The following is a 13,343-nucleotide window of genomic DNA, read 5'->3' on the forward strand; positions in this document are numbered from 1 at the left end:
TTATTATTACTATTATTATTATTATTATTATTATTATTATTATTATTACTATTATTATTACTACTACTACTACTACTACTGCTGCTGCTGCTGCTGCTGCTGCTGCTATTATCATTATTACTAAGCTTCGCCATATAGGGTATATAGCGAAGCTCACAGTTTTGGTATCACTGATATTTTTCTTTTCATTTTAGTGTTACTGTTGTTGCTGCTGTTGTTGTTGTTGTTATTATTATTATTTATATATATATTTTTTTTGCTACCTACAATCTGACACTATTTAGGGAACACATTTCATTACCAAGACATTGACTGTAAAGTGGGTTACTCAAAAAACAATCTCTCTCTCTCTCTCTCTCTCTCTCTCTCTCTCTCTCTCTCTCTCTCCCCGCAGTCATCTAAACACTGATCAACACACAACCAGGCAAATCATCGCGTCCTTGCAACAGCGCTCAATCTAATACCGATAATTGCAATGCTCAGCTATTTAGTACTAATATTAAACCAATCATCATCATCATCATCATTATCAATCATCACCATCATCATCATCATCATCATCATCATCATACTGCCACCTTAAGATGAAGTAAGGCGGGATCCGTAAGCAAGAAAAGAGAAGGTAAAAGAAAGCACAGAAGTAAAAGACGGCCCACACAGTCTGTCCCACACCAATGATGCTTTCGAAATCCGGGGTCCATCTCACACGGAAATCCATGAGTAATTTTTTTCTCTGTATGTGGTAATGTGAGTTAATATTACATAGTTTTTTTTAATATAGATGGTTATGAAGGGAAATTATTCTTACTGACTACTGAGGTCACTGTTACACAACCAAACTGTACAAAATAAAGGACAAACTATGAACGGATATTTCCAGCTTCTCTACCCTTGTCTATCCTTGTCTTTAACTCAACAGAATCGTTTTATAATTTTTTAAACAGAGAATGAACACAGGAAGGAAAAAAATATTACAAAAAATCCATATACCCTTAAAAAATAAAAAAAATAAAAACATCCACAAAAGGAACTAAAAATCTTACTGTCTGCTTTACTTGTACTCCTTGGCTCTCCTTTATTTCCCGTAAGTCCCTCCTGGCATACGTCTTTATTCCCCCGTCTTTACTCTTATCACACTGAACGATTTTATTTTAGAGGACTTAAAGAAATTAGAGTCCAGTAATTTTTTTCAGTGTAATGATGATGTTTTTATAAGTAAAGATACGGGATTATTTTATTCGTGATATACCTCGTGCTGAAGGGGTTAAGGCATGGATGTATACTGCACACACACACACACACACACACACACACACACACACACACACACATTCCTTCTCCCCTACAGTACCTGGGGGTGTAAATTTCGCGTACACACACATACACACACACACACACACACACACACACACACACAACCACCTTCCTTTTCCCTACAGTACCTGGGGGTGTAAATTTCGCACACTCACTCGCACACCGCACGCACACGCACTGGACGCACCCTACATAGCGGCGACCGACAGCAGTACATATCTCAGTCTGTGGTTGCAGTGACAGGAAAATGACAGGGGGTGAGACAGCAGCAGTGACAGGAGGGGAGGGGAAGGGAGATTTGTGGCTGGGTGAAGGGAAGGATGTGGACTGTTTACCAGGATCTTTATTGCTACTTTATTGAGAGGGCGGGATAAGTAATGTAAGGGTTGGATTATTAAGTAATGAGTAAGTAAAGGCGTCAGACTGTTCCTAATCTTTGACGGTCATTAGGGGAACATCTGTGCCTTGTGTAATATGCTGTCTTTCATTTATAAGTAATGTAATAAGCTGTCTCTCTTAAGTAATGTAATAAGCTCTCTTAAGTAATGTAATAAGCTGTCTCTTAAGTAATGCAATTAGCTGTCTTTCATTTATAAGTAATGTAATAAGCCGTCGCTCATTTATAAGTAATGTAGTTAGCTCTCTCTCATTCATAAATATCGTAATAAGCTGTCTCTCATTTATAAGTAATGTAATAAGCTCTCTCATTTATAAGTAAGGTAATAAGCTGTCTCTCAATTATAAGTAATCTAATAAGCTCTCTCTCATTTATAAGTAATCAACCCTTCACCCCGGGGACGCAATGTAAACTTTATAAGTGCTATTTTCAGACGATTAAAAGATTTATCACGCTAGAGGGGTTAGATCTAGGTCCTTAATCTCCTTAACACCTCTTCCTTAGCGATTTATTTTTGGATACTGCTGGTTAGGTATTTTCGTCAGATAAGGAAGCTTCCTAACGCCTTTTCCTAAGCGATTTATTTTGCTTATTACACCTTATTGTTCTATTCTGCTAAATCCTCCAAGCATCGCCATACTCTGCATAAATAACGTACAAAAGGAAATTTGCCATATCCAAACATAAATCGCTAAGGAAGAGGTGTTAGGGTCCTCCTCACACTAATCCCTAGACAGGTAGTAACTTTCCCTAAACTGAATAAAATCGTCTGAAGGTAATTTAAGTGATCTAAAGTAACATATCAAGGTAACAAGAGGAGTAACATTAATGCAGTAACGTTACAGAAAAAACTACAGCCGAATAGAAAGACTGAAAGTAGTGTTAAAGAGTTACAAAAGTACCATAAGGGGATGGAAAGTAATGTTATAAAGTTACAGAAAGAGATTACAAGATGGAAAGTAATATTATAAAGGTACAGAAAGAGACTACAAGATGGAAAGTAATATTATAAAGTTACAGAAAGAGATTACAAGTTGGAAAGCAATACTGTAAGTTACAGAAATGGATTACAAGACGGAAAGTAATTATATAAGTTACAGAAAGCGATTACAAGACGGAAAGTAATGTTATAAAGTTACAGGGAAATTACAGTCGCTAACACCTACGTCGGCGTTCATTTGCGAGCGAGGCCAGGTAACTGAGGTATACGTGTGATTGTGTGGTAATTACGTGGTGTTAATGATGCTATTATCACCTTGGAAACACCTGGATAATTTGTACAGGTTAATTAGTACATGGCCTTTCATTTCTTCAGATTAATTAACACCTTGTCTTTAATTTCTTCAGGTTAATTAATACTTTGTCTTTATTTTCTTCAGGTTAATAAATACTTTGTCTTTAATTTCTTCAGGTTAATTAATACCTTGCCTTTAATTTCTTCAGGTGATTTAATACTGTCTTGTCATTTTCTTCAGGTTAATTAATACCTTGTCTTTAATTTCTTCAGATTAATTAATACTATAATACTGTGTAATAATTAAGTGGTGTTAATAAGAGATAATAAAGACACATTATTTAAGATAGACAGATAGATAGACAGATAGATTATTTAAGAGGTTTATAATATTTAGCAACATAATATTCATAATTCCTGAGTGAATATCCGATTGATCAGTAAAATAATTTCCTCATTTTCCTTTGCAACATCTATTGTGTCTTTTCGTGTCTGGCTTGCTAATACTTCCTGCTTTTCTCCTTCCCTGCTTCTGCTATTGTTTTATTGGTGTTCTCTCTCTCTCTCCCTCTCTCTCTCTCTCTTTCTTTCTCTCTCTCTCTCTCTCTCTCTCTCTCTCTCTCTCTCTCTCTCTCTCTCACTCACTCAACCACCCCACCCTCCATAACAAGGACTCAAAATTTACACTTCCAAGCCATTCCTTGCTGTACCTCGAAAATTAACCAAGTACCCCCCCCCCCATTCCCACCTCCTTGAAGACCCCCCCCCCTTCAATTTCCACCTCCTTAAAGACAACCTTGCTATGCCCATCAAGTCCTTGGTCCGTATTTTAGGTGGGTTAAGGAAGCTCCCTAACACCTCTTCCTTAGCGATTTATATTTTGGATACAGGTGGCTGATACAACTTTGCACGTTACTTATGCAGAGTTTGGTGAAATAACAATGATTTAAGTTGCACGGAAAAGGACACCAAGGCGTAATAAGCAAAATAAATCGCTAAGGAAGAGGTGTTAGGGAGCTTCCTTAACTGAGGAGAATAATTTTACCACAGGAAATAATTTTTGAGAAGGAGGGGTCACAGTCAGTCTTTAATTATTATTATTATTATTATTATTATTTACCATTCAAGGCTCTTCTATACTTAATAAAATCGTCTGGAAATAGTAAATATAAAGAAACTAACGTCATCGAGCTGAAGTAGTTAGCCCCTTCAGTCCGAGGGCGTGGTGAATATTTCCCTTCCCTCTACTGGTGAGCGATTTTTTTTTTTTTTTTTTTTCAATTTCCGACAGACCTCTCGTAGCGAAAGGGTGAACGAACGCTCCATCGGTCTTCTCAAATTCCAAAAGTCTCTCCTGACCTCAATATAATCTTTTGGAGATGGCAAAAATAAAACAGAAAAAGATATCATAGAGAACAAATTAATTACAGTGTATATCAAAAGCAAAAAAAGGATGACAAATGACCCGTAATAATAACAGTAATTTTAATGATCTGGTGAAGCAAAAAAAGTTGGTATGACACAGTGTTAGGAGGGTGTGGTGATGTAAGGTGTGGCTGCGAGGTGTGGTAATGTGTAGTGTGGTAAAGAGGTGTGAGAGGGTGTGGTGTGGCAGTAAGTGGTGTGGCAGTGAGAGGGGTGGAAGTTTGAAGTGCGGCTGTGTATGGTGTGGCAATGTTTGGTGTAGCAGAGTGAGGTGTGACAAGATGTGGCAGTAAGAGGTGTGGCAGGTTGAGATGTGACAGGGTGTGGTGTAGTATGGTGAGGTGTGGCAGTAAGAGATGTGGAAGTCTGAAGTGTGACTGAGTGAGGTGTGGCAATGTGAGACTGCCAGAGTGAGGTGTGAAGTGTGAGGTGTAGCAGTCTGAAGTGTAATAGTGAGATGTGTGGTAATGCTGTGTTGAAGTATGAGGTGTGGAAGTACAAGGCGTGGCAATATTATTAAATTACTGGCGGTATATTACGCAAAATCGAGGCTAAACCAACCAAAAAAGCGTATAGATGCGAAACTGATGGAAGAATGGAGAGGAGATGATCGAGTGAGAGAGGGATGATGCGGGAGAGTAAATACAAGAGGGAGGCGGGCTTGGAGTGGGAAGAGGGAGCGGAGACAAGTGGTGAAAGAGGAGGTTGAAGGCACTTTGGAGCTAACATCCTTAATAAACTTGGATCCGAAGAAACATTATTATTATTATTATTATTATCTTTTGCTGCTGCTAATTATGTTCAGAAAATGAGCGACTTTTCAAATTGGGGAGGAAAGATTTAGCATTCACTTATCCCTTTATTAAGAGAGATGTCCTAAAAGGTGTGTATAGCCATCTTTGGAGGCAGAAAAAATAGATGTACGTCTGGCGATAGACAGATAGTCCAGATACACAACTAAAATGGTCAGTTCTGCTGTGAGGCTTCATTCACTCCTTGAAAACACACAATTTCTATTCTGGTTGAAATTTCTCCCATCTTGGCAATTAATTCCTCTCTCTCTCTCTCTCTCTCTCTCTCTCTCTCTCTCTCTCTCTCTCTCTCTCTCTCTCTCTCTCACACACACACACACACACACACACACACACACACACACACAATTCTATACCCAAATCTCTCCTTCGTCGACACTCCACTCCTTCTCACACTTTTTCTCACCACACATACCATCTTCCTCACGCACTCTGTTTTTCCACCTCTTAAACTTGCTTCACGCTCATCCTCTTCTTCACACACACACACACACACACACACACACACACACACACACACACACACACACACACAGAAAACACCTACCATGAGTGTGGGAAGCCCGAGGTGACCGCAGGCTGCCGCTGAAAGTTGTAGGCTGCGGCTGCGGCGGCGTGGGCGTGGGCGTGGGAGTAAGCATCGGGCTGTATGGGCGGGAAGGCAGCAGCGCCCATTCCGTAGCCCAACATGGCGGTATCTAGCCCGTGCAGGGACATCAACTGCTCCCGAGATCCGTACCAGTCCGCCATCTTGTCCGCTTACACTCACTACCAAGACTATTATTAAGTGGCACGGAGGTCCACTTATAACGAGGGGTCCACTTAAAGGTGTGGCTAGGGCTGGGTCCACTTACAGGCGCCGGGGCACTTAAAACATATGATTCACTTTACTTATAGCGTTCGCACAGCTTGAGGGTTTGGGTCTACCTGTTGGAGACGACAAACCCCCCTTAAGTAGTGACTCAAGTGCACTTATAAGGGATCGTGTACTTTTAAGAGACAGTTCACTCTACTTGGGGCGATACCGCAGTTAAGAAAAGGTTCACCTTAGAGAAAGATAGGTGCACTTAGAGAATGTTCACTTTACTTGACGCGACAGCACACTTAATTACAGAAGGCGGTGCACTTTACTTGGAACAGTGGTGCGTTTTGCCTGGAGCGGGTGCACTTTAAGGAGAGTGCACTTAGAATTCACTTAGTATGAGGCAGGGAACCACTGATAAACGGTGCACTTTACTCGGGACGCTAAGGTACCGTGCACTTGACTGAGCAGGTACGCAAACAGTGAAGAAACTGGAGAGATTGTGTATTTATAGAAGTTTATTTTTGCCGGTGCACTTAAAACAGCTCACTTTAAAAGGTGCACTTACTGGAAGCTGTGCACTTTGCCTGGATTAATAGGTCTTTTAAGGTGCTGACATTTTATAGTAATAGCCGTGCACTTACACACGCAGTCTGCACTTAAGAAACGGTTCAGTTCATCTGGCGGTAGTGATTCACTTTATTGCCATGCAACAGAACACTTATGAGAGACTGTGTTATATCGGTTTACTTACAAAGGTCTGCTTACTTAACTGGATGCCTCTATCCACTTTAAAAAAAAAGTGCATTGCAATCTGATGTCCTAGGATGAAAGCCTATAAAGGGATAACGTGCACTTAAAGAAGGTGTTGGTGACCTTAGAATGGGCTGATGATACACTTTTCTGACCTACTTGACAGCCAGTTACTTTCATTGTTCACTTACGGGGCACTTTCGGGATAAGAATGCACTTAGACTCAGTGATGGTGCCATTGTAAACGCATCTATACGGTCCACTTACTAAGAGACAGCGCCCTTAACGTTCACTTAGCACGGTCGCTCTTTAGGGAGATGGTACGGGTTAATAAGTGTCCCATTATGGTACACGTTACAGGCTTCACGGTACACTTTCAGGTCTCAGCGGTACAAAGAGAAAATATAACCTTACTTTAATAAAATGAAGCACCTGCAATACTCATCAAAATAATGTCTGGAAGGAAATATCTGATGCGTCAAGGAAATTATACCCTCTGAAGGCGAACTTGTCAATATTTCGGAGTGATTTTAACGCAATACCCTCAAGCGACGCAGCGAGGGTGAAACTGCTCGGTATGATTCAAGGGGGACAGCTGGACCAACTTACGCACTTCTTTGATGCTCTTTCGGTCGATTCAACACCCGGTCAGGACAGTTTAGGTTAGGTTAGGTTAGATTACACTCGCTGGGTAGTTCAGATTAGTCACTGGCCGCACAGCAAGACAGGTGTATTTATGGGTGTAGGTGTGGTGATAAAGTGAAATGTGTTGTGGTTGCGACAGGTGTGCATGAGTTTGGCAGATATGTGCAGTTAACACAGATGTTTATGGATAACGCAGATGCGAGAGGCAGAAACAAATTGCTGTGTGGGAGTAGAGAGGTGTGTGTGGGGGGTTACAGGGTGTAGAGGCAGGTGTGTGCGGGTAGAGTCAAATGTGTGGGGACAGGGGAAGTGTGGGGGTAATGAGTGTATTGAATGTCAGGGGACGAGTGTGGGGGATATGGGCGTATGGAAGTCAGAACAGGTGTGTGGGAGTAATGAATGTATGGAAGTATGGAATTAGGCCAGTTGTGTGAATGATGTATGTGGGGAAAGGTGAATGACGCTTACGTTAAGAGTGATGTAGTTAGATGTTGGTGTGGAGAGGGATGTGGCTGAACAGGTATGGATCTGAATGGCGCCGTATATGTGAGTGAATTGTATGGGTAAAGCAAATGAGGTTAAGGTAGTCGGAGTGGACGTGAGTGTGATGGATTTGTGTATGCTGGGCAAGGATGGGCGTATGTGAGAGAGTGGGCAGGTGTGGGGGAGTGGGCAGGTGTGGGAGAGTGGGCAGGTGTGGAAGAGTGGGCTGGTGTGGGAGAGTGGGCAGGTGTGGGAGCGTGGGCAGGTGTGAGACAGTGGCCAGGTGTGGGAGTGTGAGCAGGTGTGAGAGTGTGGGCAGGTGTGGGAGAGTGGGCAGGTGTGAGAGCGTAGGCAGGTGTGGGATGTGTTGTGTGATTAGGGTACAGGAATGAAGGCAGATGTGCAAGCTAGACAGGTATAGAGGCGAACTGGATTTAGTGGACGCGCCAGGTGGGTGATGAGAGGGGATGACAGGTATGACGGATAATTAGGTGTCTGGGAAGGGCAACTGTGATCCAGGTAGGTATTAGTGTAAGCCAGGTGTGACAATCAGAAGAGGGATGAGACAGGTGTGAGTATGCAGGTGTGGAGGGCAGGTGTGAGGGGTCGGGACAGGCTGGAAAGCTTCCGGTAGGACCTGCTCTGCACTGCTTGAGCGGGCAAGAGTGCAAGGGCAGGTGAGGGCGGACGGGTGTGCAGTGCCGCGGGCGGACGAGGTGACGGCACACACAAACACTGCTGACTGTCCTACACTCCTTGCTTGTATTCACTGTCTTACCTGCCGCGGCCCTGGCCCGGCCTGGCCTGGCCCGGCCTGGCCTCGCTCTCGCCGCACCAGGCCACTGGGGATTTGTTTTGGTTTTCTGTGCAAGGTGTCAGTGCCAGCGGGCGGCCACACGGTCACGCGGCCACTGGCATGGCAGGCCACACTGGTCACTGAGGTCACGGATGAACGGGGCAGCGTGCGGGGCTGTGGCGGCACGGGGGCACGTGCGGGCGTGCGGGCGTGCAGGACGTGAGGGCGGGTGACAGTATGCGGGCCGGGTGCGGGACGTGACCTGCCGGGGGGCCGTGTCACGTGTGCCGCCGCCGTGTCGGGACTCACAAACAGCGGGGCGGCGGGGCGGGGCGGGGCGGGGGTGAGGGCGCCGCACCGGGTCAGGGCGGGACACGTGGGGCGGTGAGACGCGCCCCGTGACACCACTGGACAATGAGTGAGGCGGCCGGGGGCAGGGAGGCGGCGGCGGGGAGGTGCGGTGGGCGGGGCGGGGCGGGGCGGGGCCGCTGCCAGCCACACAACGCGCCCAGTCGCGCGGGGGGAGGGGCGTCGCCCCCGCCACTGCCTTCACACCGGCACACCAGCCACACCTCGCGCCGCCCTTGTCGAGGGGGGGCAGGTGGGGCGGAGCCTGACACCACACCACACCACACCACCACAACTGCACTTTGCCACACCACACTCACACCACCACACCACCACTATGCCACCATACGAGGGAAGACAACTACAGTATCGCTCTGCCACGCCACTACCACCACACAACACACCAAGAAAATTAGGTAACCAACACCGCTACTACATGACGCCTAAGCTGGTCACTATCCTCATCATTACCTCCCCCTCCCCCCAGTGTGTGTGTGTCTGTGTGTGTGTGTGTGTGTGTGTGTGTGTGTGTGTGTGTGTGTTAACGTCACAGTGATGAGGGCTGTGACGGTGTGTGACGTGCGCTGCCGTAACCCTCACACATGCCAGACACCAACATATTTTCATCTCTCTATCGAAGACAAACCTTCATCTGCAGTTGTAATCCTCTCTCTCTCTCTCTCTCTCTCAGCCGCGACAATGACCTTTTCTAGGAATATTTTCAATCAGTTAATCAATCGTCTCTCTCTCTCTCTCTCTCTCTCTCTCTCTCTCTCTCTCTCTCTCTCTCTCTCTCTCTCTCTCTCTCTCTCTCTCTCTCTCTCAGCAAAGAAATTAATGAAATCGTTCGTTCGTGCCAGAACTAAAGAAAACATCGTACTGAAGTGGTTAATGAAGACAATAGTAGTAGTAGTAGTAGTAGTAATAGTAGTAGTGTGATGGAGGTGTGGGGGGGGAGTAGGGGTGGAAAGGGAAGGACTGGGGGGAGGAAGTGAGGGAATGCTTTGGTCTCCCCTCTCCCTCTCCCCTCCTCCCATCACTCCCCCTACCCTCCACTACAATCTCCACTCCCTTTCCTCCTTCCCCATTCCCCTATTCATCATCATCATCATCATCACACTATTTCTCACTATACCATCTCCTTTTATTTTCAGTAATCATCATCAAGTCCTCATTATTTTCTCCTTCCTCAACCTCTTCACTACTCTTATTTCCTCTCCTTACTCCTTTTCCATTTTCTATACCTTCCTTCTCACCTCTTCTCAGTATTTCTCCTCTTCCTTCACCCCCAAATTTCTTCCCCACCTTTCTTTCCTCACTCCCCCCCAAACTCTCCAGATTTCTTCAGGTCCTTCCTACCTTTCTCCCCGTCCTTTCCAATCCCTACTCACCTGTTTCCTTCCCTCCTATTCCTCCCCACTATCATTCCTCTCCCCACACCCTCTCCAGGCGTTCTCAGCCCCTCTCCATCTTTTTTTCCTCCCCAACTTGCCTCTAATCTCCCTCAATCCTTCTCCTCCCCAATTCCTCTCTCATTCTTCTCAATCCGTCTCACCAGCCTTCCCCTTCCATCCTTCTCATTTCTCCTTCTATCCCTAGTCTCCCCTTCCCTTCCCCAGAGCCTCCCATCCCCAATTCTCTCTCTCCCACCCACCCCCCTCTCCCCTTCTCACCTCCCCATTTCCTATTTCACTCCGTCCGATAAATTGTCACACAGCGGGGGAAGAAATTGGAAACCATTACCCAACGCGTGGTTTGGGGTTAATCTATCTATCTATCTATTGCCAGACGCCTCAATCCCATATGGGGTGGCCACAAACAAATCGCCTACACGTCGCCCTGTCCCCCGCCATTTCACCCACACCCCCCTCTCATATACCTCTCCACTCCATCCCTCCATCTCATTCTCGGCCTCCCCCTTCCTCTCCCCCCCTCCACCTCACTCACATACACTCTCCTCATCAGTCTCTCACTCTCCATCCTCTCCACATGGCAATTATCGAAGCAAGAGAAAGAACAATTTTTTTTAGAATTTGTTTGCAATATATATCAATCACTGCAAACCCTATAATCACTGCCATCACTATCATCACTATCATCATCACTATAAATATCATCACTATCATTACTATAAATCACTATATCATCACTATCATCATTATCATCGCCATAAATATCATCACTATCATCATCATCATCATCGGTTTCCCAGAGTCATTTTCAACCCAAAAGTCAACATTATCATCACTCATCATTATCACTACTATCATCATCATCATCATCATTAACACCATCATCATCATCATCATCATAAGCAATACCGAATCAAATAATCAAAGGACAAACAATCTTAACCATCACAAGCAATCAACCAAAGCAAACACACACACACACACACACACACACACACACACACACACACACACACACACACACTTCGCTATAAACCCCTAAACAAACACCCATGCGGAACCAATGTCTCAAGGGACCGATGGAAAAAAAACACACATTAAAACACACAATCGAGTCGTTTGGTGTTTTTATGCCGTATGTTTTATGTGGTTCAGGTGTAATTAAGGAACCACTATGAAGGTAAATGAGAGAGAGAGAGAGAGAGAGAGATTTAGCTGATATATATGTAAACCATGTGCTGTTACGTACACATGTGCACGTAAAGTTATATGTATTCCTTCATGTGTACGTGTGTATACAGCTGCCTGAATTGGGACACACGTGACTATAGCAACTCTTTCCTCCCTCCATTTCTCCCTCCCACAATCACCCCTTCCTTTTCCTCCCTCCCACACTCACCCCTCCCTTTCCTCCCTCCCACAATCACCCCTCCCTTTCTCCCTCCCACAATCACCCCTCCCTTTCCTCCCTCCCACAATCACCCCTCCCTTTCTCCCTCCCACAATCACCCCTCCCTTTCTCCCTCCCACAATCACCCCTCCCTTTCCTCCCTCCCACAATCCCCCCTCCCTTTCCTCCCTCCCACAATCACCCCTCCCTTTCCTCCCTCCCACAATCACCCCTCCCTTTCCTCCCTCCCACAATCACCCCTCACTTTCCTCCCTCCCACAATCACCCCTCCCTTTCCTCCCTCCCACAATCACCCCTCCCTTACCTCCCTCCCACAATCACCCCTCCCTTTCCTCCCTCCCACAATCACCCCTCCCTTTCTCCCTCCCACAATCACTCCTCTCTTTCCTCCCTCCCACAATCACCCCTTTCTTTCCTCCCTCCCACAATCACCCCTCCCTTTCCTCCCTCCCCAAATCACCCCTCCATTTCCTCCCTCCCCCAATCACCCCTCCATTTCTCCCTCCCACAATCACCCCTCCCTTTCCTCCCTCCCACAATCACCCCTCCCTTTCCTCCCTCCCACAATCACCCCTTTCTTTCCTCCCTCCCACAATCACCCCTCCCTTTCCTCCCTCCCACAATCACCCCTCCCTTTCTCCCTCCCACAATCACCCCTCCCTTTCCTCCCTCCCACAATCACCCCTCCCTTACCTCCCTCCCACAATCACCCCTCCCTTACCTCCCACCCACAATCACCCCTCCCTTTCCTCCCTCCCACAATCACCCCTGCGTTTCTCCCTCCCACAATCACTCCTCTCTTTCCTCCCTCTCACAATCACCCCTGTCTTTCCTCCCTCCCACAATCACCCCTCCCTTTCCTCCCTCCCACAATCACCCCTCCCTTTCTCCCTCCCACAATCACCCCTCCCTTTCCTCCCTCCCACAATCACCCCTCCCTTACCTCCCTCCCACAATCACCCCTCCCTTTCCTCCCTCCCACAATCACCCCTCCCTTTCCTCCCTCCCACAATCACCCCTCCCTTTCCTCCCTCCCACAATCACCCCTTTCTTTCCTCCCTCCCACAATCACCCCTCCCTTTCCTCCCTCCCACAATCACCCCTCCCTTTCTCCCTCCCACAATCACCCCTCCCTTTCCTCCCTCCCACAATCACCCCTCCCTTACCTCCCTCCCACAATCACCCCTCCCTTTCCTCCCTCCCACAATCACCCCTCCCTTTCTCCCTCCCACAATCACTCCTCTCTTTCCTCCCTCCCACAATCACTCCTCTCTTTCCTCCCTCCCACAATCACCCCTTCCTTTCCTCCCTCCCACAATCACCCCTCTCTTTCCCCTCTCCCTCCCTTCCTCAGTCTCTCTCTCTCTCTCTTTTCCTTAACCTCTCCTTCCTTTCTGGGCTGGAAAGACTCTAAGGCAAAGCCTGTTTCCCTCTTCTCCCTGTTCACCCTGCATTAAAATTAGGGACCTTGATATTACATTGACTTGTGGGTTGTATTCCAGGAGAAGATC

The 13,343-nt window shown here is 46.2% G+C and overlaps 1 protein-coding gene across 1 annotated transcript in view; it reads right to left on the reverse strand.

Moving 5' to 3' along the window:
• The window catches only part of LOC145389727 (protein trachealess-like), a 184,914-nt gene extending 178,982 nt beyond the window's left edge, over window positions 1-5,932 (reverse strand). The window contains exon 1 of the mRNA XM_080264925.1: window positions 5,730-5,932. Within this exon, the coding sequence (XP_080121051.1) occupies window positions 5,730-5,932 (203 nt within the window). The remainder of the gene's footprint in view (window positions 1-5,729) is intronic.
• Window positions 5,933-13,343: the final 7,411 nt, after the last annotated feature.

This window comes from Coenobita brevimanus, chromosome 14, assembly GCF_032717465.1.
Source record: "Coenobita brevimanus isolate Jiangsu-jjx chromosome 14, ASM3271746v2, whole genome shotgun sequence".
NCBI lineage: Eukaryota > Metazoa > Arthropoda > Malacostraca > Decapoda > Coenobitidae > Coenobita > Coenobita brevimanus.